The sequence below is a fragment of the Pongo pygmaeus genome, chromosome 9 (assembly GCF_028885625.2).
Source record: "Pongo pygmaeus isolate AG05252 chromosome 9, NHGRI_mPonPyg2-v2.0_pri, whole genome shotgun sequence".
Classification (NCBI taxonomy): domain Eukaryota; kingdom Metazoa; phylum Chordata; class Mammalia; order Primates; family Hominidae; genus Pongo; species Pongo pygmaeus.
The window spans coordinates 102,610,862-102,636,543 of NC_072382.2; the positions used below are offsets into that span (position 1 = coordinate 102,610,862).

Sequence of the window (25,682 nt, forward strand, 5' to 3'; positions counted from 1 at the left end):
CTTCTATTCTCCCTCATGCTCCACCCATATTGATGCCCATCTTGCCCTTGAAGTGTGTTTCTGCCTTGGGGTCTTACACTGACGGTTTCCTCTGCATGAAATGATTTTTTCCTTGGATATTTGCATGGCTTGCTTCCTCACCTAATTTATATTTCTGCACATCACCTTATCAGATAGCTTGTTTTTATCTATCCTATAGATATTTATAACATATATATCCGAAATATACAAAGAATTCTTATAAATCAGAAAGAAAAGGCATGAACAGATATTTCACAAAGGAAGAAATATATAGATGACAAAATACAGCAATATGACTGACCTCATTATTAACCAGAGAAATGCAAAGTAAGACTACATGAGACATCATCTACCTAAAATGGCAAGGACACAGAATACAGGAACACACAAAACAACGAAGAGCTGCCATGGAGTGTAAACTACTACTACTTTAAAAACAATCTAGCATTATCTAGTAAAGCCCAACATGAGCATGTATTACAATCAGAAATTTCATGCCCCGGTGTGCAGGTTACCTACAGAAACTCTCACACATGAACCACCAGAATACATGTAAAATAATGTTCACAATTGAACTGTAGGTAAAGTACAGCAAATATAAAGTGGAAGTACATGTCAATACATAAGAATAAATAAATGGGAGATACTCATACAATGAAATCATACAGTGTAGGAAAAAACAAACCAGAATAACACAAATCAAAATAAAAAACACAAATATAATATTAGGCAGTAAGATCAAATTGCATAAATATACATACCATTTCTATGGAGTAGAAAAAAAGATCTCAAAACTAAAAAATCTATTGGTGAGAAATACATAGATATTAAAAAATCCTATAGAATAATATAAGAAAATGACCAACTCCAAATTAAAGATATAGAGGTTTCTGGAGAAAGAGAAAGAGGAATGTGATAAGGAAGAAATATGCAATCAATTTCAAGTGTAGTGATATTTATATTTTCTTAAGCCAACTGAGTCCAGAGGTGGATGTTAATCATATTGTTTCTATATGTCATTTGCTTTATATGCATTTTTTTATGAATAAAATGTATTAAAAAGTATGGCTTATTCTTAGGATACAAAATCAATGTGCAAAAATCACAATCATTCTTATACACCAATAATAGACATACAGCCAAATCATGAGTGAACTCCCATTCACAATTGCTACAAAGAGAATTAAATGCCTAGGAATACAACTTACAAAGGATGTGAAGGGACTCTTCAAGAAGAACTACAAAACACTGCTCAAGGAAATCAGGGCACAAACAAATGGAAAAACATTCCATATTCATAGATAGGAAGAATGTATATTTTGAAAATGGCCATAGTGACCAAAGTAATTTATAGATCCAATAATATCTCCATCAAGCTAACAATGACTTTCTTCACAAAATTAGAAAAAAACTAAACTTCATATGGAGCCAAAAAAGAGCCTGTATAGCCAAGACATCCTAAGTCAAAAGAACAAAGGGGGAGGTATCATGCTACCTGACTTCAAACTATACTACAACTCTACAGTAACCAAAACAGCATGGTACTGGTACCAAAACAGATATATAGACCACTAGAACAGAACAGAGGCCTCAGAAGTAATGTCACAAATCTACAACCATCTGATCTTTGACAAGCTTGACAAAAAAAAGCAATGGGGAAAGGATTCCCTATTTAATAAATGGTGTTGGGGAAACTGGCTAGCCATATACAGAAAACTGAAAGTGGACCCCTTCCCTACATCTTATACAACTCAAGATGGACTAAAGACTTAAACATAAGACCTAAAACCATAAAAACCCTAGAAGAAAACCTAGGCAATACCATTCAGGACATAGGCATGGGCAAAGACTTCATGACTAAAACACCAAAAGCAATGACAACAAAAGACAAAATTGACAAATGGGATCTAATTAAACTAAAGACCTTCTGCACAGCAAAAGAAATTATCATCAGAGTGAACAGGCAACCTACAGAATGGGAGAAAATTTCTGCAATTTATCCATCTGACAAAGGGCTAATATCCAGAATCTACAGGGAACTTAAACAAATTTACAAGAAAAAAAAAATCAAAAAGTGGGTGAAGGATATGAACAGACACTTCTCAAAAGAAGACATTTATGTGGCCAAAAAACATGAAAAAAAGCTCATCATCACTGGTCATGAGAGAAATGCAAATCAAAACCACAATGAGATACCATCTCACACCAGTTAGAATGGCGATCATTAAAAAGTCAGGAAACAACAGATGCTGGAGAGGATGTGGAGAAATAGGAAAGCTTTTACACTGTTGGTGGGAGTGTAAATTAGTTTAACCATTGTAGAAGACAGTGTGATGATTCCTCAAAGATCTAGAACCAGAAATACCATTTGAACCAGTAATCCCATTACTGGGCATATATCCAAAGGATTATAAATCATTGTACCATAAGACACATGCACATGTATGTTTACTGCAGCAGTATTCACAATAGTAAAGACTTGGAACCAACTCAAATCCTCATCAGTGAGAGACTGGATAAAGAAAATGTGGCACAGATACACCATGGAATACTATGCAGCCATCAAAAGGGATGAGTTCATGTCTTTTGCAGGGACATGGATGAAGCTGGAAACCATTCTCAGTAAATTAACACAAGAACAGAAAACCAAACACTGCATATTCTCTCATAAGTGGGAGCTGAACGATGAGAACACATGGACACAGGGAGGGGAACATCACACACTGGGGCCTGTTGAGGGGTGGGGAGCTAGGGGAGGGATAGCACTAGTAGCAACATCTAATGTAGATGATGGGTTGTTGGGTGCAGCAAACCACCATGGCACATGTATACCTATGTAACAAACCTGCACATTCTGTACATGTATCCCAGAACTTAAAGTATAATAATAATAAAAAAAAAGTAGGGTGGTTGCTGGCTGGCAAGATGGCTGAATAGGAATAGCTCCAGTCTGCAGCTCCCAAAGCGATCAACACAGAAGGTGGGTGATTTCTGCATTTTCAACTGAGGTACCAGCCTCATCTCATTGGGACTGGCTAGACAGTAGCTACAGCTCATGGAGAGCGAGCTGAAGCAGGGTGGGGCATTGCCTTACCCGGGAAGTGCAAGGGGTGGGGAAACTCCCTCCCTTAGCGGAGGGAAGCCATGAGTGACTGCGCTGTAAGGAACAATGCGTTCTGGCCCAGATACTATGCTTTCCCCATGGTCTTTGCAACCCACAGACCAGGAGATTCCCTCGGGTGCCTAAACCACCAGGGCCCTGGGTTTCAAGCACAAAACTGGGCAGCCATTTGGGCAGACAATGAACTAGCTGCAGGAGTTTTTTTTCATACCCCAGTGGCACCTGGAATGCCAGTGAGACAGAACCATTTACTCCCCTGGAAAGGGGGCTGAAGCCAGGGAGCCAAGTGATCTAGCTCAGCAGATCCCACCCCCACAGAGCCCAGTAAGTTGAGATTCACTGGCTTGAAATTCTCGCTGCCAGCACAGGCAGTGGGAAGTCGACCTGCGATGCTGGAGCGTGGTGGTTGGTGGGAGGGGCGTCCACCATTACTGAGGCTTGAGTAAGCAGTTTTCCCCTCACAGTGTAAACAAAACCACCTGGAACTTCAAACTGGGCAGAGCCCACTGCAGCGTGGCAAAACTGCTGTAGCCAGACTGCCTCTCTAGACTTCTCTCTGGGCAGGGCATCTCTGAAAGAAAGGCAGCAGCCCCAGTCAGGGGCTTATACATAAAACTCCCATCTCCCTGGGACAGAGAACCTGGGGGAAGGAGCGGCTGTGGGTGCAGCTTCAGCAGACTTAAACGTTTCTGCCTGCTGGCGCTGAAGAGAGCAGCAGATCTCCCAGCGCAGCACTCAAGCTCTGCTAAAGGACAAACTGCCTCCTCAAGTGGGTCCCTGACCCCTGTGCCTCCTGACTGGGAGACACCTCCCAGCAGGGGTCGACAGACACCTCATACAGGAGAGCTCTGGTTGGCAATCTGGTGGGTGCCCTGCTGGGATGAAGCTTCCAGAGGAAGGAACAGGCAGCAATCTTTGCTGTACTGCAGAGTCTGCTGGTGATACCCAGGCAAACAGGGTCTGGAGTGGACCTCCAGCAAACTCCAGCAGACCTGCAGCAGAGGGGCCTGACTGTTAAAAGGAAAACTAACAAACAGAAAGGAATAGCATCAACATCAACCAAAAGGATATCCACACAAAAACCCCATCTGAAGGTCACCAAATCAAAGACCAAAGGTAGATAAATCCATGAAGATGAGGAAAAGCCAGTGCAAAAAGGCTGAAAATTCCAAAAATCAGAATGCCTCTTATCCTCCAAAAGATCACAACTCCACCAGCAAAGGAATAAAACTGGACGGAGAATGAGTTTGACAAACTGACAGAAGTAGGCTTCAGGAGGTGGGTAATAACAAACTCCTCTGAGTTAATGGAGCATGTTCTAATCCAATGCAAGGAAGCTAAGAACCTTGAAAAAAGGTTAGAGGAATTGCTACCTAGAATAACCAGTTTAGAGAAGAACATAAATGACCTAATGAAGCTGAAAAACACAGCATAAGAACTATGTGAAACATACACAAGTATCAGTAGCCAAATTGATCAAGCAGAAGAAAGGATATCAGAGACTGAAGATCAACTTATTGAAATAAAGCATGAATACAAGATTAGAGAATAAAGAATGAAAAGGAACAAACAAAGCCTCCAAGAAATATGGGACTATGTGAAAAGACCAAACCTACATTTGATTGGTGTACCTGAAAGTGACGGGGAGAATGGAACCAAGTTGGAAAACACTCTGCAGGATATTATCCAGGAGAACTTCCCCAACCTAGCAAGACAGGCCAACACTCAAATTCAGGAAATACAGAGAACACCACAAAGATACTCCTCAAGAAGAGCAACCCCAAGACACATAATTGTCAGATTCACTAAGATTGAAATGAAGGAAAAAATATTAAAGGCAGCCAAAGAGAAAGGTCGGGTTACCCACAAAGGGAAGCCCATCAGACTAAGAGCAGATCTCTCTGCTGAAACCCTACATGCCAGAAGAGAGTGGGGGCCAATATTCAACATTTCTAAAGAAAAGTATTTTCAACCCAGAGTTTCATATCCAGCCAAACTAAGCTTCATAAGCAAAGGAGAAATAAACTCCTTTACTAGACAAGCAAATGCTGAGAGATTTTGTCACCACCAGGCCTGCCTTACAAGAGCTACTGAAGGAAGCACTAAACATGGAAAGGAACAACCAGTACCAGCCACTGCAAAAACATGCCAAATTGTAAAGACCCTCGATGCTCGGAAGAAACTGCATCAACTAACGGGCAAAATAACCAGCTAGCATCATAATGACAGGATCAAATTCACACATTAATACTATTAACCTTAAATGTAAATGGGCTAAATGCCCCAATTAAAAGACACAGACCAGCAAACTGGATAAAGAGTGAAGACCCATTGATGTGCTATATTCAGGAAACCCATCTCACATGCAGAGACACAATATGCTCAAAATAAAGGGATGGAGGAATATTTACCAAGCAAATGGAAAGCTAAAAAAGGCAGGGGTTGCAATCCTAGTCTCTGATAAAACACACATTAAACCAACAAAGATCAAAAGACAAAGAAGGCCACTACATAATGGTAAAGGGATCAATGCAACAAGCGGAGCTGACTATCCTAAAAATATGTACTCAATACAGGAGCATTCAGATTCATAAAGCAAGTTCTTAGAGGCCTATGAAGAGACTTAGACACCCACACATTAATAGTGGGAGACTGTAACACTCTACTGTCAATATTAGACAGATCAACAAGACAGAAAATTAACAAGGATATCCAGGACTTGAACTCAGGCTCTGGACCAAGCAGACCTAAGAGACATCCACAGAACTCTCTACCCCAAATCAACAGAATATACCTTCTTTTCAGCACTACATTGCACTTATTCTAAAATTGACCACATAATTGGAAGTAAAACACTCCTCAGCAAATGCAAAAGAATGGAAATCATAACAAACAGTTTCTCAGACCACAGTGCAATCAAATTAGAACTCAGGATTAAGAAACTCACTCAAAACTGCACAACTACATGGAAACTGAACAACCTGCTCCTGAATGATTACTGCATAAATAATGAAATTAAGGCAGAAATAAATAAGTTATTTGAAACCAATGAGAACAAAGACACAACATACCAGAATCTCTGGGACACAGCTAAAACAGTTTTTAGAGGGAAATTTATAGCACTAAATGTCCACAGGAGAAAGTGGGAATGATCTAAAATTGACACGCTAATATCACAATTAAAAGAACTAGTGAAGCAAGAGCAAACAAATTCAAAAGCTAGCAGAGGACAAGAAATAACTAAGACCAGAGCAGAACTGAAGGAAACAGAGACATGAAAAACCCTTAAAAAAATCAATGAATCCAGGAGCTGGTTTTTTGAAAAGATTAACAAAGTAGATAGATCACTAGCCAGACTAATAAAGAAGGGAGAGAAGAATCAAGTAGACACAATAAAAAATGATAAAGGGGATATCACCACTAATCCCACAGACATACAAACTACCATCAGAGAATACTGTAAACACCTCTATGAAAATAAACTAGAAGTCCTAGAAGAAATGCATACATTCCTGGACACATACACCCTCCCAAGATGAAACCAGGAAGAAGTTGAATTCCTGAATACACCAATAACAAGTTCTGAAATTGAGGCACTAATTAATAGCCTACCAACCAAAAAAAACCCAGGACCAGACAGATTCACAGCTGAATTCTACCAGAGATACAAAGAGGAGCTGGCACCATTCTTTCTAAAACTATTCCAAACAATAGAAAAACAGGGAATCCTCCCTAACTCATTTTATTTGGTATCATCCTGACACCAAAACCCAGCAGAGAAACAACAACAAAGAAAATTTCAGGCCAATATCCCTGATGAATATTGATGCAAAAATCCTCAATAAAATACTGGCAATCCAAATCCAGTAGCACATCAAAAAGCTTATCCACCATTATCAGGTCAGTTTCATCCCTGAGATGAAAGCCTGGATCAACATATGCAAATTAATAAACGTAATCCATCACATAAACAGAACCAATGACAAAAACCACATGATTATCTCAACAGATGCAGAAAAGGCCTTCGACAAAATTCAACATCCCTTCATGCTAAAAACTCTCAATAAACTAGGTATTGATGGACTGTATCTCAAAATAATAAGAGCTATTTATGGCAAACTCACAGCTAATATCATACTGAATGGGCAAAAGCTGAAAGCATTCCCTTTGAAAACCAGCACAAGACAGGGATGTCCTTTCCCACCACTGCTATTAAACACAGTAGTGGAAGTTCCGGCCAGGGCAATCAGGCAAGAGAAAGAAATAAGGCATATTCAAATAGGAAGAGAGGAAGTCAAATTGTGTCTTTTTGTAGATGACATGATTGTATATTTAGAAAACTCCATCATCTCAGCCCAAAATCTCCTTAAGCTGATAAGCAACTTCAGTGAAGTCTCAGGATACAAAATCAATGTGCAAAAATCACAGGCATTCCTATACACCAATAATAGACAAACAGAAAGCCCAAACATGACTGAACTCCCATTCACAACTGCTACAAAGGGAGTAAAATAGCTAGGAATACAAGTTACAAGAAATGTGAAGGACCCCTTCAAGGAGAACTACAAATCAATGCTCAAGGAAATCAGAGAGGACACAAATGGAAAAACACTCTATGCTCATGGATCAGAAGAATCAATATCATGAAAATGGCCATACTGACCAAAGTCATTTATAGATTCAATGCTATCCCCAACAAGCTAACATTGAATTTCTTCACAGAATTAGAAAAAACTACTTTAAATTTCATATGCAACCAAAAAAGAGCCCGTATAATGAAGACAACCCTAAGCAAAAAGAACTAAGCTGGAGACATCAGGCTAGCTGACTCCAAACTATACTACAAGGCTACAGTAGCCAAAATAGCATGGTACTGGTACCAAAACAGATATATAGACCAACGAAGCAGAACAGAGGCCTCAGAAATAATGCCACACATCTACCATCTGATCTTTGACAAATCTGACAAGAAAAAGCAATGGGGAAAGGATTCCCTATTTAATAAATGGTGTTGGGGAAACTGGCTAGCCATATACAGAAAACTGAAAGTGGACCCCTTCCTTATACCTTATACAAAAATTAACTCAAGATAGATCAAAGACTTAAATGTAAGACTGAAAACCATAAAAACCCTAGAGGAAAACCTGGGCAATACCATTCAGGACATAGGCATGGGCAAAGACTTCATGACTAAAACACCAAAAGCAATGGCAACAAAAGACAAAATTGACAAATGGGATCTAATTAAACTAAAGACCTTCTGCACAGCAAAAGAAACTATCATCAGAGTGAACAGGCAACCTACAGAATGGGAGAAAATTTCTGCAATTTATCCATCTGACAAAGGACTAATATCCAGAATCTACAAAGAACTTAAACAAATTTCCAAAAATAACAACCCCGTCAAAAAGTGGGCAAAGGATATGAACAGACACTTCTCAAAAGAAGACATTTATGTGGCCAATAAACATGAAAAAAAAGCTTATCATCACTGGTCATGAGAGAAATGCAAATCAATATGACAATGAGATGCCATTTCATGCCAGTTAGAATGGTGACCATTAAAAAGTCAGGAAACAACAGATGCTGGAGAAGATGTGGCGAAATAGGAAAGCTTTTACACTGTTGGTGGGAGTGTAAATTAGTTCAACCACTGTAGAAGACAGTGTGGTGATTCCTCAAGGATCTAGAATCAGAAATACCATTTGACCCAGCAATCCCATTACTGGGTATGTACCCAAAGGATTATAAATCATTGTACCATAAAGACACATGCACACGTATGTTTATTGCAGCACTATTCACAATAGTAAAGATTTGGAGCCAACCCAAATGCCCATCAATGATAGACTGGATAAAGAAAATGTGGCATATATACACCATGGAATACTATGCAGCCATCAAAAGGGATGAGTTCATGTCTTTTGCAGGGACATGGATGAAGCTGGAAACCATCATTCACAGCAAACTAACACAAGAACAGAAAACCAAACACTGCATGTTCTCTCATAAGTGGGAGTTGAATGATGAGAACACATGGGCACAGGGAGGGGAACATCACAAACCGGGACCTGTCGGGGGGTGGGGGGCTAAGGGAGGGATAACGTTAGAAGAAATACCTAATGTGTAGATGATGGGTTGATGGGTGCAGCGAAACATCATGGCACGTGTATACCTATGTAACAAACCTTCACGTTCTGCACATGTATCCCAGAACTTAAAATATAATAAAAAAATTTGAAATAAATAAATTAAAAAATTGAAAACATTAAAAAGTATGGCTTATTTAAATATCATGCATTGAAAAGATAAGATGAAGAGTCTAGGAAACAGTATTGCACAATTATTCTTGATGTATATGTGACTGAATCTGGATGATGATACTATGAGAAGAAATTTTTATGACAAGTGATATGAAAGGGTTTTGAGAGAGATTAGAAGTGAAAGCTTAAATATAACCTAAAAATAAAAATTCTGAAATATCTCAGCAAAAATCCTATAGAGAATGGGAGCAGGGAGAAAAAAAGCTTATAAACTTCTTTAGCGTGTTTTAATAAAATAATTTGGTAAAATAGGGCAGGCATAATTATTATTTAATTCTGATATAATAAAAGAAGAATACAGATTTTTGTATTTTCTACTAATTTTTCTATATCTTTACTATTTTTTTAAAACTACAAATGGAATTTTTTTTTTTTTTTTTTTTTGCGACAGAGTTTGTGTCATACTGCCTCATAATTACCTCTTTTCCATTTTCTTTCTTTGCTAGCTTGGTCAAGTTTCCCTTTATTTTCTCTTTCCTATTTAACTTTTTCTATTAATTCAGAAGTTTTAATTTGCTTTTCCAATTTCCTAGTGTTTGTATTACCATCCTGAAAAATCTCTGTATTTTTCTTTTATCAGAAGAATCTCTGTAGTTCAAATGAATTTATAGGCAGTCATCCTTACACTACCTATATAAAATTATGGAAGGATGTCTAGAGGCATGCTTCTACTTCAGATTACCAAAATGATAATGACCACTGCGCAGTGCTGGGATCAGTCCACTGGCACTACACTTTAACAATCCTTCATAGCACTGATAGTGCTTGCCTTCTGTTTTTCAGGATTCACCACCAATTTCCAGATCAAAACAGAGTGTGCCTTTGTATATACTTCAAAGAAAACAAAGATGCTAGACAACAGGAAATATAAAGTGAAATCAGGTATTTTCCAAAAACCAAAACTATACTAGAATTGATTTTTTTAAACGTATATGTCTTAATCATTCAAATAAAGTCAACTACAATGGAGGAGATATTTGAACCCCTCAATTCTAACTTTTTACTGAGTCTAGAAAATAATAAATGCTTGTAGATACTACTGAAAAGTTCTAGTTGGCAAACCATAAAAGACGTCCCATACAAACACAGAAAAATTTTAAGCAAAGAAATGAGAATGAATAGTCTGAGGACTATCTCCAGCTAGCATGCGTGAGATGGTGTTTAGGGTAAACAACCAGACTGATGAGAAAGACATCAGTTGGCTGCAGGCTCCAATGCAGCGAACTTGGGGAGCAATGTGAGAGGTGCTATCTCTGAGAGATGCTGAGTCAAAGGCCAGGATTTGGGTGGAAACAGAGATGCCCATAAGAAGAAGATTCTGTGAGGTCTAGAGAGGCAGGTGGTAGCCATCACCCACAGTAGATCTTGCCTTAAAGAGGAAAAATGATTTTTGTTCTTAGGGTATTAAAGGCACAGAGCAGGACTCTATACTTCTAGAAAAGATACCACTGTGTCTTAAATTCAAGAATTTTGCAGTTCTTCCAAAGAAGACTTGTAGCCTTGTTGGCTTTCAAGTGTAGGAGGAGAAAACAAAAAACAACAAAAATTTTTACTACACAACCCACACTCTCTAGCCCAGAAAGTTATTCTCTTTGCCATAAGAAGTGGTTGAATCTAGGTGGAGGAGGAGGTAGGGGGAGGAGAGCAACTGGCTTTCTAACACAACTTTTTAAAATGTGAAGATAAAGCTCTCTACCAAAAAAGAAAATAGAAAAAAAGAAAAACCCATAAAACCTATAACTGTGGATTTAAAAAAATTTCAACGAAGATAACTATTCACTTAATCATTCTTTTACGTAGAAAGCTACTTATTTTTGAAAAAGCGAATTACCTTATACTAGTTTAGCATTTTTACAACTGCAAAATATAAAGCTGTATTCATTTCAGATATTTTTTTGTGAGTCATTAAACAAAAATGTTTTCTAGAAGAAAGAAGATGGAAGCAGAACACCTAAAATAGAAGATATATTACCATCCTTAGGGGTGTAACTATCTTCCCACTCAGTGCTGTACAGCAGTGAACTAAAGCAAAAGTTCACTGTGACCTGTTCAAGGTAGGGAAGTGATTCATTAAAAACAAGAATCATATGCAACAAAGAAATCAAATAACTCAAAACATAATTTTTATAATCAAAACATAGCCACGGAAGCAGATAAGAACAAACTGCTCCTAACAAAATCTATGTCATGACATGTCAAAACATATTTATTACCTCTATTATTCTACTGTAAGATTTTATTAAATCTTTTAAAAGCTTTCTAATATTCTCTCATGTTTTATCTTTTGTTATTCAAATGGTCTCTATGTCAGAAATGAGAATTCTTAGCCATAACAGCATGATATTGGTATAAAAACAGACACAAAGACCAATGGAACAGAATAGAGAACCCAGAAATAAAGCCATGCATTAACAGTCAACTCATTTTTGACAAAGGTGCCATGGACATACATTGGGGAAAGGGCAATCTCTTCAATAAATGCTGCTGGGAAAACTGGCTACCTATATGCAGAAAACAGAACTAGATCACTATCACTCACCACATACAAAAATAAAATCAAAATCGATTAAAGACTTAAGTGTAAGATCTGAAACTACAACACTACTACAAGAAAACTTTGGGGAACTGCTTTAAGACATTTGGGTAAATATTTTTGTAGTAAGACCTCAAGGCATAGGCAATCAAGGCAAAAATTGACAAATGAAATTTCATCAAGCTAAAAATCTTCCGCACAGCAAAGGAAATAGTCAACAATGTGAAGAGACAAAGAATGAGGGAAAATATTTGAAAACTATTCATCTGACAAGGAGTTAATTATCAGAATATATAAGGAACTCAGCTCAATAGCAAAAAAAACAAGTAATCCCATTTAAAAATAGGCAAAATGTCTGAACAGAAATTTCTCAAAAGAAGACATACAAATGCCAACAGATACATGAAAAATGCTCAACATCACTAATCATCAGGGAAATGCAAATCAAACCCACAATAAGATATTATCTCATCCCAGTTAAAATGGCTGTTACTAAAAAGACAAAAAATAAATGCTGGTGAGGATATGGAGAAAGAGAAATTCTCATACACTGTTGGTAGTAATCTAAATTAGTATCGTAACTACGGAAAACAGTATGGAGGTTCCTAAAACTAAAAACAGAACTATCATGTGATGCAGCAATCCTATTGTTTGGTATAAAGCCAAAAGAAAGAAAATTGGTATATTGAAGATATTATCTGCATTCACATGTTTACTGCAGCACTAGGCATAATTGTCATTTACCCCTCCTGTGTAGAGATCTTGGTGCAGGGGGCCCCTCTCTATTCCATGCCAAAGCAGATCTCTAGGCATCTGGAGCACCCACTCTCCTGAATCAGGAGCTTAGGATGCCTCCCATGCAGAGAATTTGCAGCTGAGGAGGTTTCCAAGCTTCAGGTCTGTGTACAACTCTGGGTGGCCACCCATTGGATTCTTCCTTGGCACTGGTGCTTGTGTCTGCCATCAGGGACCTGCAGGTGGACCTGCTCGGTCCAAACCTGCCCTTTGTGGTTCCCATCTCCTTGGGGCTGAGCAGGGAGTTCCAACTACTGTGCATTCTATGAATCAGAATCAGCCCATTGCCTGAGGCAATGGAGAGCTTTCGCTCGGAAACAAGGATCAAGTATATTTCCAGCCACATTGGTCACAGCCAGCTCTTACCTATACGTGCCGCCTATCGGCTTGTGGGATGACCTGCAGAGCCCAGTATAAAACCTGCTGAAAGAAGCACATAGGGCTGTAGAATCAAAGTGAAAAGATCCTACCCAGCATTCTTTAGAGGCACAACCCCTAGAAAAGGGGGAAAAGGGAAACAAAAAAATATTAAAATAATAATACCATTATAGGGAAAGAAAAAAAAAAGAAAAACTCCTACCCACATGAAAATAAGTACAAAAATTTGAAGTGCCAATGTCTCCAGATGAGAAGAAACCAGTGCAAGAATTCTGGCATAATGAAAAATCTGATTGCAGTGACATCACCAAGGGATTGCACTAGCTTTCCAGCAATGATCCCTAACCAAGATGGAAACTCAGAAATGACAGATAAATAATTCAAAGCATGGATTGCAAGGAAGCTCATTGTAATCAAAGACAAGGTTGAAAACCAACACAAACTTCTAAAGCAATCTAGGAAATTAAGAAAGAAATGAACATCTTAAAAACCAATAGTAGCTTCTGGAATTGAAAAACTCACTTAAAGCTTTCAATCATATTTTGAAATTCGTTATCAACAGACTGGATCAAGCAGAAGAAAAAATTTTAAAGCTTGAAGGCTGGTCTTGTGAACTAACCCAATCTGATAAAAATAAAGAAAAAAATTATTTTAAATGAGCTGTTTTTGAGAAATTTAAGATTATATAAAGAAAAAAAAAAACTATGAATTATTGGCATTCCTGAGAAAGTATGAGAAAAAGAAAACAAACTGGAAAATATATTTGAGGGAATAAGTCAATAAAACTTTCCTAATCTGGCTAGAGAGCTAGAAATCCAGAGAACATCTGTGAGACACCACAAACATGAACATCACTGGCTAGGCGTGGTGACTCACGTCTGTAATCCCAGCAGTTTGGGAGGCTGAGGCAGGTGGATCATGAGGCGAGGAGTTCAAGACCAGCCTGGCCAAGATGATGAAACCCCGACTCTACTAAAAATACAAAAAATTAGCCAGGCACGGTGGCAGGCGCCTGTAATCCCAGCTACTTGGGAGGCTGAGGCAGGAGAATCCATGGAACTTGGAGGGTGGAGGTTGCAGTGTGCCAAGATCTCACCACTGCATTCCAGCCTGTGTGACAGAGTAAGGCTCCATCTCAAAAAAAAAGAACATCACCAAGGTATATAGTCACTAGACTGTTCAAGGGCAACATTACAGAAAAAATCTTAAAGGAGGCCAGAGAAAAGTGCAGATCACATAAAAAGGGAACTCTATCAGGATAATAACAGATTTCTCAGCAGAGGTTTGCAAGCTAGGAGAGATTGGGGGCCTATTTTCAGCATTCTTAAAAGAAATTCCAACCAAGAATTTCATATCCTGCCAAACTATGCTTCATAAGTGCAGGACAAATAAAATATTTTCCAGGCAATCAAGTGCTAAAGGAATTTGTTACCACTAAACCATCCTTACAAGAGATCCTTACATGGGAGTTCTAAACATGGAAACAAAAGAACCATACCTGCTTCCACATAAACACACTTAAGCACATAGCCTGCACACCCTACAAAGCAAAAACACAATAGAAAGAACAAAGCAAACAGCCAACAACTAAACAAGGGATCAAAACCTCACATATAAAAATTAACCTTGAACATAAGTGGTCTAAATGCCTGATATGGTTTGGTTCTGTGTCCTCACCCAAATCTCATGTTGAATTTTAATTCTTAATGCTTGGGGAGGGACCTGATGGGAGGTGATTGGATCATGGGGGCACATTTCCCCCATGCTGTTGTTGTGATAATGAGTGAGCTCTCAGGAGATCTGATGGTTTAAAAGTGGTGGCACTTCCCCTCTCACTCCCTCTCTCTCTCCTACTCTGCCCTGGTAAGACATGCTTGCTTCCCATTTGCCTTCCACCATGATTGTAAGTTTCCTGAGACCTCCTAGCTATGCTTCCTGTTAAGCCTGCAGAACTGTGAGTCAGTTAAAGGTCTTTTCTTCATAAATTACCCAGTCTCAGGTAGTTCTTTATAACAGTATGAGAATGAGCTAATACAGAAAATTGGTACTGGGAGAGTGGAGCACAGTTAAGAAGATACCTGAAAATGTGGGAGTGACTTTGGAACTGAGTCATGGGCAGAGGTTGCAACAGTTTGCAGGGCTCAGAAGACAGAAAGATATGGGAATGTTTGGAACTTCCTAGAGACTTGTTGAATGGTTATGACCAAAATGCTGATAGTGACATGGACAATGAGTCCAGGCTGAGGTGGTCTCAGATGGAGTGAGAAACTTATTGGGAACTAGAGTAAAGGTCACTCTTGCTATGCTTTAGCAAAAAGACTGGTGGCATTTTGCCTCTGTCCTAGAGATCTGTGAAGCTTTGAACTTGAGAGAGACGATTTGGGGTATCTGGTGGAAAAAATTTCTAAGCAGCAAAGCATTCAAGATATATGTGGCCTGGCTGTTTCTAAACATGTATGCTCATATGCATGAAAAAAGAGATTATCTGAACCTGGAACTTACATTTAAAAGTGAAGCAGAGCAAAAAATATATTGGAATATTTGCAGCCTGGCCGTGCGGTAGAAAAGAGAGAAAAAAAAAACATTTCCTGGAGAGAAATTCAAGCCTGCTGCAGAAATTTGCATTAGTAAAGAGGAGTCAAATGTTAACAGTCAAGACAATGGGGAAAATGTCTCCAGGGCATTTCAGAGATCTTCACAGCAGCCCCTCCCATCACAAGCACAGAAGCCTAGGAGGGATTAATGGTTTTGTGGGCCAGGCCCAGGGCCTAGCTACTCTGTGCAGCCTTGGGACATGGTGCCCTGCATTCCAGCTGCTCCAGCTCCAGCTGTTGCTAAAAGGGGCCAAGGTACATCTTGGGCCAGGGCTTCAGAGGATGCAAACCCAAAGCCTTGGTGGCTTCCACATGGTATTGGGCCTGCGGGTATGTAGCAGGCAAGAGTTGAGGTTTGGAAACCTCTACCTAGATTTCAGAGGATGTATGGAAATGCATGGATGTCCAGGCAGAAGTCTGCTTTAGGGGCGGAGACCTCATGGAGAACCTCTACTAGGGCAGTGTGAAAGGGAAATGTGGGGTTGGAGCCCCTGCACAGAGTTCCCACTGGGGCACTGCCTAGTGGAGCTGTGAGAAGAGGACCACCATCAACCAGACCTCAGAATGGTAGATCCATCAACAGCTTGCATTGTGTGCCTGGAATAGCTGCAGGCATTCAATGCCAGCCTGTAAAAGCAGCTGTGGGGGCTGTACCCTGTAGAGCCACAGGGTGGAGCTGCTGAAGGCCTTGGGAGCCCACCCCTTGCATCAGTATGCTCTGCATGTGAGACATGGAGACAAAAGAGATTATTTTGGAGCTTTAATATTTAATGACTGCCTTGCTGGGTTTTGAACTTATTTGGGGCATGTATCTCCTTTGTTTTGGCCAGTTACTCCCATTTAAAATAGGAGTATTTACCCAATGCCCATACCCCTATTGTATCTTGGAAGTAACTAACTTGTTTTTGATATTACAAGATCATAGGTGGAAGGGACTTGCCTTGTCTCAGACGAGACTTTGGTCTTGGACTTTTGGGTTAATGCTGGAATGAGTTAAGACTTTGGAGGAGTGTTGGGAAGGCATGATTATGTTTTGAAAACTGAGAAGGACATAAGGTTTGGGAGGGGCCAGGGGCAGAATGATATGGTTTGGCTCTGCATCCCCATCCAAATCTCATGTTGAATTGTAATTCCTAATGTTGAGGGAGGAACCTGGTAGGAGGCAATTGGGTCATGGAGGCAAATTTACCCCATGCTGTTGTCATGATAGTGAGTGGGTTCTCCCAAGATATAATGATTTAAAAGTGTGTGGCACTCCCCTGGCCCACCTCTCCTACTCTGCCATGGTAAGATGTGCTTGCTTCCCCTTCACCTTCTGCCTTGATTGTAAGTTTCCTGAGGTTACCTAGCTATGCTTCCTGTTAAGCTTGTAGAACTATGAGTCATTTAAATGTCATTTCTTCATAAATTACCCAGTCTCAGGTAGTACTTTATAGCAGCACAAGAATGGACTAATACAGTGTCCCATTTAAAAGTCATAGAGTAGGTCCAGGCACAGTGGCTCACACCTGTAATCCCAGAACTTTGGGAGGCTGAGGTGGGTGGATCACCTGAGATAAGGAGTTCAAGACCAGCCTGACCAACAAGGTAAAGTCCCATCTCTACTAAAAATACAAAAATTAGCCAGGTGTGGTGGCAGGTGCCTGTAATCCCAGATACTCAGGAGGCTGAGACAGGAGAATTGCTTGAACTTGGGAGGTGGAGGTTGCAGTGAGCTGAGATCACACCACTGCACTGTAACCTGGGAATCAGAGCAAGACTCCATCTAAAAAAAAAAAAAAGTCACAGAGTGGCAAACCAGCTAGGAAAACCAGACTCATCCATGTTCTGTATTCAAGAAACCCATCTCACATGTAATGACACCCATAGGCTCAAAGTAACGGGTTGGAGAAAGATGTAGCATGCAAACAGAAAACAAAAAAGAGCAGGGGTTGCTATTCTTAGATTAGATAAAACAGACTTTAACAACAGTAAAAAAGGAAAAAGAAGGGCATTGCATAACAATAAGGAGTTCAATTCAATAAGAAGATTTAACTATACTAAATATATATGCCCTCAACATTGGCACACCCAGATTCATAAAACAAGGACTTCTAAGGACCTAGAAAGCCACACAACAATAGTGGGGGGACTGATAGCATTAGATCATTAAGGCAGAAGACTAACAAAGAAATTCTGGACTTAAACTCAATGCTTGTCCAATTGGATCTAATAAACATCTACAGAATAATCCACCCATCAACCACAGAACATAAATTCTTCTCATCTGTACACAGAACATATACTCCAAGATTCACCACATCCTTGGCCATAAACCAAGACTCAATACATTTTAAAAAGTCAAAATCATGCCAGTCATACTGTCAGGTCACAGTGGAATACAAAGAGAAGCCAACATCAAGAAGATCTGTACAAACCACACAATTACATGGAAATTAAAAAGTTTGCTCTGGATAACTTTGAGTAAACAATAAAATCAAGGCAGAAATAAATTAAAATAAATGAAAATAGAGACACAACATACCAAAATCCCTGGGATGTAGCAAAAACAATATTAAGAGGAGAGTTTACAGCTCTAAATGCCTACCTCAAAAAGTTAGAAAGATCTCAAATTAATGACCTAACATCACACCTAGAGGAACTAAAAAAAAAAAAAAACAAGAACAAACTATCCCTAAAGCTAGCAGAAGAAAAGGACAAACTAAAGAGCAGAACCGAATGAAATTGAGACCCAAAAATCTATACAAAGAATCAATAAAACCAAAAGTTTTTTTTAAGGATAAACAAGATTGATAGACTGCTAGCTAGATTAACAAAGAAAATAAGAGAGAAGATTCAAATAAACACAAACAGAAATGACAAAGGTGACATCACAACTGATCCCACAGAAATATGAAAGATCCTTAGATAACTATTGTGAACACCTCCACACACACAAACTACAATATCTAGAGGAAATGAATAAATTCCTGAAAATATACAATGTCCCAAGTTTAAATCAGGAAAAAACTGAAGCACTGAACAGACCAATATTGGGTTCCAAATGGAATTAGTAATAAAAAACTTACCAACCAAAAAGAAAGCCCTGGCCAGAGAGATTCACAGCTAAATTCTACCAGATGCACAAAGTAGAGCTGGTACCAATTCTACTGAAACTATTTCAAAAAATTGAGAAGGAAAGACTCCTCCGTAAGTCGTTCTCTGAAGCCAGCATCACCCTGATACCAAAACTTGTAAGAGATACCATGAGAAAGGAAAACTACAGGACAATATCTCTGATAAACACAGACACAAAAATTCTCAACAAAACACTAGCAAACCAAATCAAACATCCAAAAGTTAATTTACCACGATCAAGTTGGCTTCACTCCTGGTATGGAAGGTTAGCTCAATATATGCAAATCAATAAATATGATTTACCACATGAAAAGAATTAAAAATAAAACCACATGATCATCTCAATAGACACAGAAACAGCTTTCAATAAAATGCAATACCACTTCATGATAAAAACCTTCAAGAAACTAGGCAACAAAGAAACATACCTAAAAACAATAAAAGACCACAATGACAAACCCACAACCAACATCAGATTGAATGGGCAAAAGCTGGAAGAATTTTCCTTGAGATCTGGAAAAAGTTAAGGATGCTCACTCTCACCACTCCTGTTAACACTGGAAGTGCTAGCCAGAGCAGTCAGGCAACAGAAAGAAATAAAAGGCATTCAAACATGAAAAAAAGAAGTCAAACTATCTCTCTTGCATATTACATGATTTTATAACTAGAAAACCCTAAGGACTCCACCAAAAGCTCCTAAAACTGATAAATGACTTTAGTAAAGTTTCAGGACACAAAATGAACATGCAAAAATTAGTACCATTTCTATACAATTATAGCATTCAAGGTGAGAGCCAAATCAAGAAAGTAATCCCATTTACAATAGCCACATACACACACAAAATACCTAGGTATACATATAACTAAGCAGATGAAAGATTTCTACATGGATAACTACATAACATTGCTAAAAGAAATCACAGATGACACTAACAGATGTGAAAACATTCCATGTTCATGGATTAGAAGAATCAGTATTGTTAAAACGGCCATACTGTCCAAGCAATCTACAGATTCAATGTTATTCCTATCAAACTACCAACGACATTTTTTCCAGAACTAGAAAAAGCTATTCTAAAATTTATATAAAATCAAAAGAGCCCAAATAACTACAGCAGTCCTAAACAAAAAGAAAAGTCAGAGGCATCACATTACCCAATTCCAAACTATACTGTAAGGCTACAGTAACCAAAACAGCATGATACTGGCACAAGAGCAGACACATAGACCAATAGAACAGAATATAGAACCCAGAAATAAAGGTGCACACCTACAGCCATCTGATCTTTGACAATGTTGACAAAAATAAGCAATGCAGAAAGGGTTCCTTATTCAATAAATGGTGCTGGGATAACTACCTAGTCACATGCAGAATAATGAAATTGGACCCCTACATTTCACCATATACAAAAATTACCTCAAGGTAGATTAAAGATTTAAATATAACACCTCAAACCATAGGAATCCTAAAAGAAAATCTAGGAACTATGATTCTGGATATCAGCCTTGGAAAATAATTTCTAACTAAGTTCTCAAAAGCAATTGAAACAAAAACAAAAATTAACAAGTGAGACCTAATTCAACTAAAGAGTTTCTGCACAGCAAAATAAACTACCAATGGAGTTAACAGACAACCAACAGAATAGGAGAACATATTCACAAACTATGCCTCCAACAAATGTCTAATATCCAGAATCTATAAGGAACTTAAACAGTTGAAAAAGCAAAAAAAAAAATCTCACCAAAAAAAATGGGCAAAAGACTTGAATAGACACTTCTCAAAAGGAGACATACAAGCAGCCAACACTTAAAAATGCTCCATATCACTAATCATTAAGATATGCAAATCAAAACCACAATGACATACCATCTTACACCAATCAGAATGACTATTATTAAAAACTCATGCCAGGCATGGTGGCTCACACCTGTAACTCCAGCACTTTGGAGGATCACTTGAGCTCAGAAATTTGAGACCTAACTGGGTAACATAGTGAGACCTTATCTCTACAAGAAAAAAATAAATAAAAAGTTTGCCAGGTGTGGTGGTTCGTGCCTGTAGTCTCAGCTACTCAGGATGCTGAGGTAGAAAGATCACTTGAGCCCAGGAGATTGAGGCTGCAGTGAGCCATAATTGTGCCACTGCACTCCAGTATGGGTGACAGAGTGAGACTCTGTCTCAAAAAAGAAAACCCCAAAAACTCAAAACCTAATAGATGCTGGTGAGGCTGTGAAAAAAAGGGAATACTTATATACTGTTGGTGGAAATGTAAATTAGTTCTGCCACTGTAGAAATTGGTTTGAACACTTCTCAAAGGACATTTTTTTTCTTTTGAGACAGTCTCGCTCTGTCGCCCAGGCTAGAGTGCAGTGGCGTGATCTCAGCTCACTGCAAGCTCCGCCTCCCAGGTTCATGCCATTCTCCTGCCTCAGCCTCCCAAGTAGCTGGGACTACAGGTGCCCACCACCACGCCCGGCTAATTTTTTGTATTTTTAGTAGAGACGGGGTTTCACTGTGTTAGTCAGGATGGTCTCGATCTCCTGACCTCATGATCTGCCCACATCGGCCTCCCAAAGTGCTGGGATTACAGGCGTGAGCCACAGCGCCCAGCCCTCAAAGAACTTAAAACAGAACTACCATTAGACCAGCAATCCCATTACTGGATATATAGCCAAAAGAAAATAAATTGTTCTACTAAAAAGACACATGCACTCACATGTTCATCACAGCACTACTCACAATAGCAAAGACATGGACTTAACCGAGGCACCCATTAATAGTGGATTGGACAAAGAAAATGTGGCATATATACACCATGGAATATTATGCAGCCATGAAAAGAATTAAGTCACGTCCTTTGCAGCAACACGGATGTAGCTGTAGGCCAAGACCCTAAGCAAATTAACACAGGAACAAAAAACCAAATACTGCATGTTCTCACTTATAAGTGGGAGCTAGACATTGGGTATTCATGAGCATAACAATGGAAACTGAGGACTACTAGAGGAGGAAGAAAGAAGAAGAAAGGATTGAAAAACTATTGAGTACTATGCTCAGTACCTCGGTACCTAGGTGATGGGATCATTTGTACCTCAAACATTAGTGTCACACAATATACCCAGGTAACAAACCTGCACATGTACCCACTGCAGCTAAAATAAAAGCTGAAAAAATAAATAGAGCTGCGATTGCTGGAAAAAATGGTCTAATACACTCTTTCCCAGAGTGTAACACATAATCATTTATGGTATACAAGCAGTTTTTAGGTGGTACATCGAATATATATTTTAAATAGTTAAGAATGTATATTAAAGTCTTTTAGAAAAATTATAACTGGCATATCAAATCCATTATTTCAGAGATATTATTGCTTAGGAAGAGGCTAAGCAAACAAAAATATTAGAGTAATGAGTTTAGTAGTGAGTCTGCTTCCTGATAATCCCCACTAACTCTGCTTAATGTCTTTCCACAGCACTTATCATTATTTGACGTGTACATTTGTTGCTCGTCTTCCCACAGTGTAAGATCTATGAGGGCAGGAATTTTGTCCATTTTCTTTGCTGCTATATGCCCAGAACTTAGAATAGTATCTGGTAACTAGAAAGGGCTCAATATACAGTTACTGAAAGAAAGGGATGGGGTGCAAGTTAGAAAGCAACTGAGGGGGAAGAGGGAGGAAGGAAAGAAGGAAGGAAGGGAGGGAGGGAGGGACAGAAGGGAGGGAGGGATGGAGGGAGTAGAATTAAGCAAATAAGTAATATAAAAGGTATGAAAATGCAGCAATAGCTGTGAAGTCCATAGAATATGGCTTGGGAAGCATAGGAATAACAGGCTAAAGTAACAAGCAGTTTGGTTAGAGAAGATAAAGGATTACAGATGCTTGAATAATATGCTAAAGGCCGGGTGCAGTGGCTCACGCCTGTAATCCCAGCACTTTAGAAGGCCGAGGTGGGCAGATCACCTGAGGTCAGGAGTTCAAAACCAGCCTGGCCAACATGGTGAAACCCCATCTCTACTAAAATACAAAAATTAGCTGGGCGTGATGGCGGGTGCCTATAATACCAGCTACTCGGGAGGCTGTGGTATTTTAATCAAGAAATTATAAAATTCTATAAGTGATCTAATTACATGAATTACTGTAAAGTGCCCAGCATGTTACCTGGGTGATTAATTTTGGTCCAGCATGTTTGCAAAAACAAAGGAGGTGACAGTTGTATATGCTTTAAACTTGACAAGCATTGGTCTAAATATAGCATTTCCCAAAGGAAAATACACACGTTGGTGGAACGCAAGCTGTTTATAGTTAGTGCGCTGAAAAAACATTTTTAGCTGTAATAATTACATAATATTTTTATTATGTTTTTAAAAAGTTATATCTAGATGTAAAAGCCACGATTCCCAGACAGTGTTGTGCAGGATGTGGCTAAGCGAAAAAATGCAAGGGAGTAGGGGTGTCTTGCATAACCGTGGCTCGCTTGATCTCCCTGACTCTGCTATGTTTTTATTCAAACTATCTGTCACAATCTGACATTAATTTTTTAAATGTGTGCTATATTACTGAAAGTTTTAGAGATTCTAATAAAAATATGGGAAAAGGGAATTACTAATATAACTCTTCATCAAATGGACTCCTACCCCAGTTACAGTAATCTTGCTTTAATCAATCACTTGGAGAAGCTAGTAAGCAATGTACCTGACCAATTTGCAGAGTCAATTTTTTGAGCTGAAAGGAATGTTAATGCTCTGGAAGAGCTGTGGTCACACAGGAGATGGGCAGGAAAGCCTAGACTCCAACACATGTTACTTAATGACAGGTCAGTACATTGCCCATTACCTCTACTTATAGGCAATATAGATGAATGGAGTTTTCTCCTCTTAACAGATCTCAATGTGCTAGAAAACTGTAAAGTTAACGGAATGGTATTGGTTGCTTCATTCAGACACTCACATGTGCAGTCACTGCCAATAATCAAGACAGAAAAAACAAAACAAAAATGAATAAGAAATTGCAATTTTCTGACACACAGTTTTATGGTATAAAGATTACACAGTATGCTATTGATGAAAACATCAGAATTACCTCCAAGGACCATGCCAGCCTGACAGCACTTTCTAAGGCGACATGCTGGGCAGTTTTTTCTGCGGATTTTATCAACGATGCAGTCATTTCTTCCAGCACATAAGTAGTTATGCTGCCCTAAAAAAACCAAAATGAGTCAAAATTACTTACAATATCTACGATTCACTGGAAATTCTATGCAGTGACAACTGAAATAGAGACTAGATACACATCAGCAAGTACATGACTCAGCCAGCTTCCTGCCTGGCACAGCTGAATGTTGGTGAAACTATAAAACTGCTCAGTACTTTACCTGTGCCTTTAGGAGCCTAAATTAGGTGAGCATAGCTGAAGAATCAATCCTAGGGCTCCTTTAAAAGTCTTTTGCAAAAGATTTCTGTTTATCTTCTTAATGGTGTCAGTATCAGATTGCCTTCAGATGTCATTTCAAGATTAGCTACACGTTTCTGATAAGCATTAGTTGTACAAGGTGGTCAAACTCTAGTAAAACCTTTCTTTCTGACATTGATGCCTTCAAGAAAACAGATACAGACTAAAGAATTGGAGAGGTCTCTGGAATAGACCTTTTAAAAAAAATCTAAATGCTTAGTTCTATTGGAAAAATCCCAGAGCTGGTTCTCTCTTTAAGGAACCAACGGAAGAGCATGTAAAAAAGATCACTTATTGTACTGAATTTAATACCTGCCTTATTTTGACTACACATTAGAAAATACCTTGAACAGAAATAATGATAAAGGGAGAACTTAAAACAGATAGAAGTACTCAATAAAGAAGAGAAACATTATAGAAGTATAGATTACACACATCGCACATCACCCTGGGGTCACTTTGTGTAGAAGAAACTATGGATGCCTTCAAAAAGGTCTGGCACACGAATTTAATATTCAACAATGATTTTTAAACCACAAATATGTTAATAAGGCATGGAACAATCTAATTTATTCAGATTTAACAAAAATAAAAAAATTCAGCTTAAACATGTAAACGTTAATTTACTTTTTTTGACACTCTCTTTTTTTCCCAATAAATTTTTTTAAAACAGACTGTGAGTCTTTTAATATCATCAGCCTACTTCAGCCTACTTATACTTCTGAAGCATGACACATAATTTTAAAAGATCATGGAATTTTCCTGTAGTATTTTACATTAGTTAAGATTAAAATCAGAGTTTTCTGGCCAAAGTTTGTAGTAAGGGAACTCAGAGGTACCTAAAACATGTACTTAATCAAGCAGGGGAAAGGATTAGCCTAAATGACAAAGGGCAAAAATGCCAAAAGGCCTATCTATGTGACAGCTGATATCAAGAAGGTTCCTGACCTCAGGCATTTCTGGAAAAGCACAAATATTTTCTTAAAGATGCATGCCTCTATAAACTTATGTTCATGTACACTCACATAGTGTTCATCTCTTGTTTAGAGTCCCAGGAATTAAGCCTTCACCTAATAAAGGGTAACTGTGAAGCCTCATATCTATGCTGACTTTTGTGCACATAATGCTAGTCCTACAGGAGGTTAGCAGAGTGTACTGCATACTACTTTCTGATTTGACTCTTAATTTTTTTTTTTTTTACCACAAGTTATATATTTAGGCTATAGGAGTGACTGTGAGAGCAAGGTGTGTGTAAGTCAGTCTATCAATTGATCATCTATTTCGACCCTATACTGATATCTCATAAGAAGAGAGAACAGAAAATAGCAAGATTTTCTTTTCTCTTTTTTT

General features: G+C 38.6%; 1 protein-coding gene across 2 annotated transcripts in view; it reads right to left on the minus strand.

Annotated features, from left to right (window-relative positions):
- PGR (progesterone receptor) overlaps positions 1-25,682 on the minus strand; it is a 99,418-nt gene that overhangs the window by 37,294 nt on the left and 36,442 nt on the right. For both annotated transcript variants that reach the window (XM_054438878.2, XM_054438879.2), the window contains exon 3: positions 23,964-24,080. In XM_054438878.2, the coding sequence (XP_054294853.2) occupies positions 23,964-24,080 (117 nt within the window). The remainder of the gene's footprint in view (positions 1-23,963; positions 24,081-25,682) is intronic.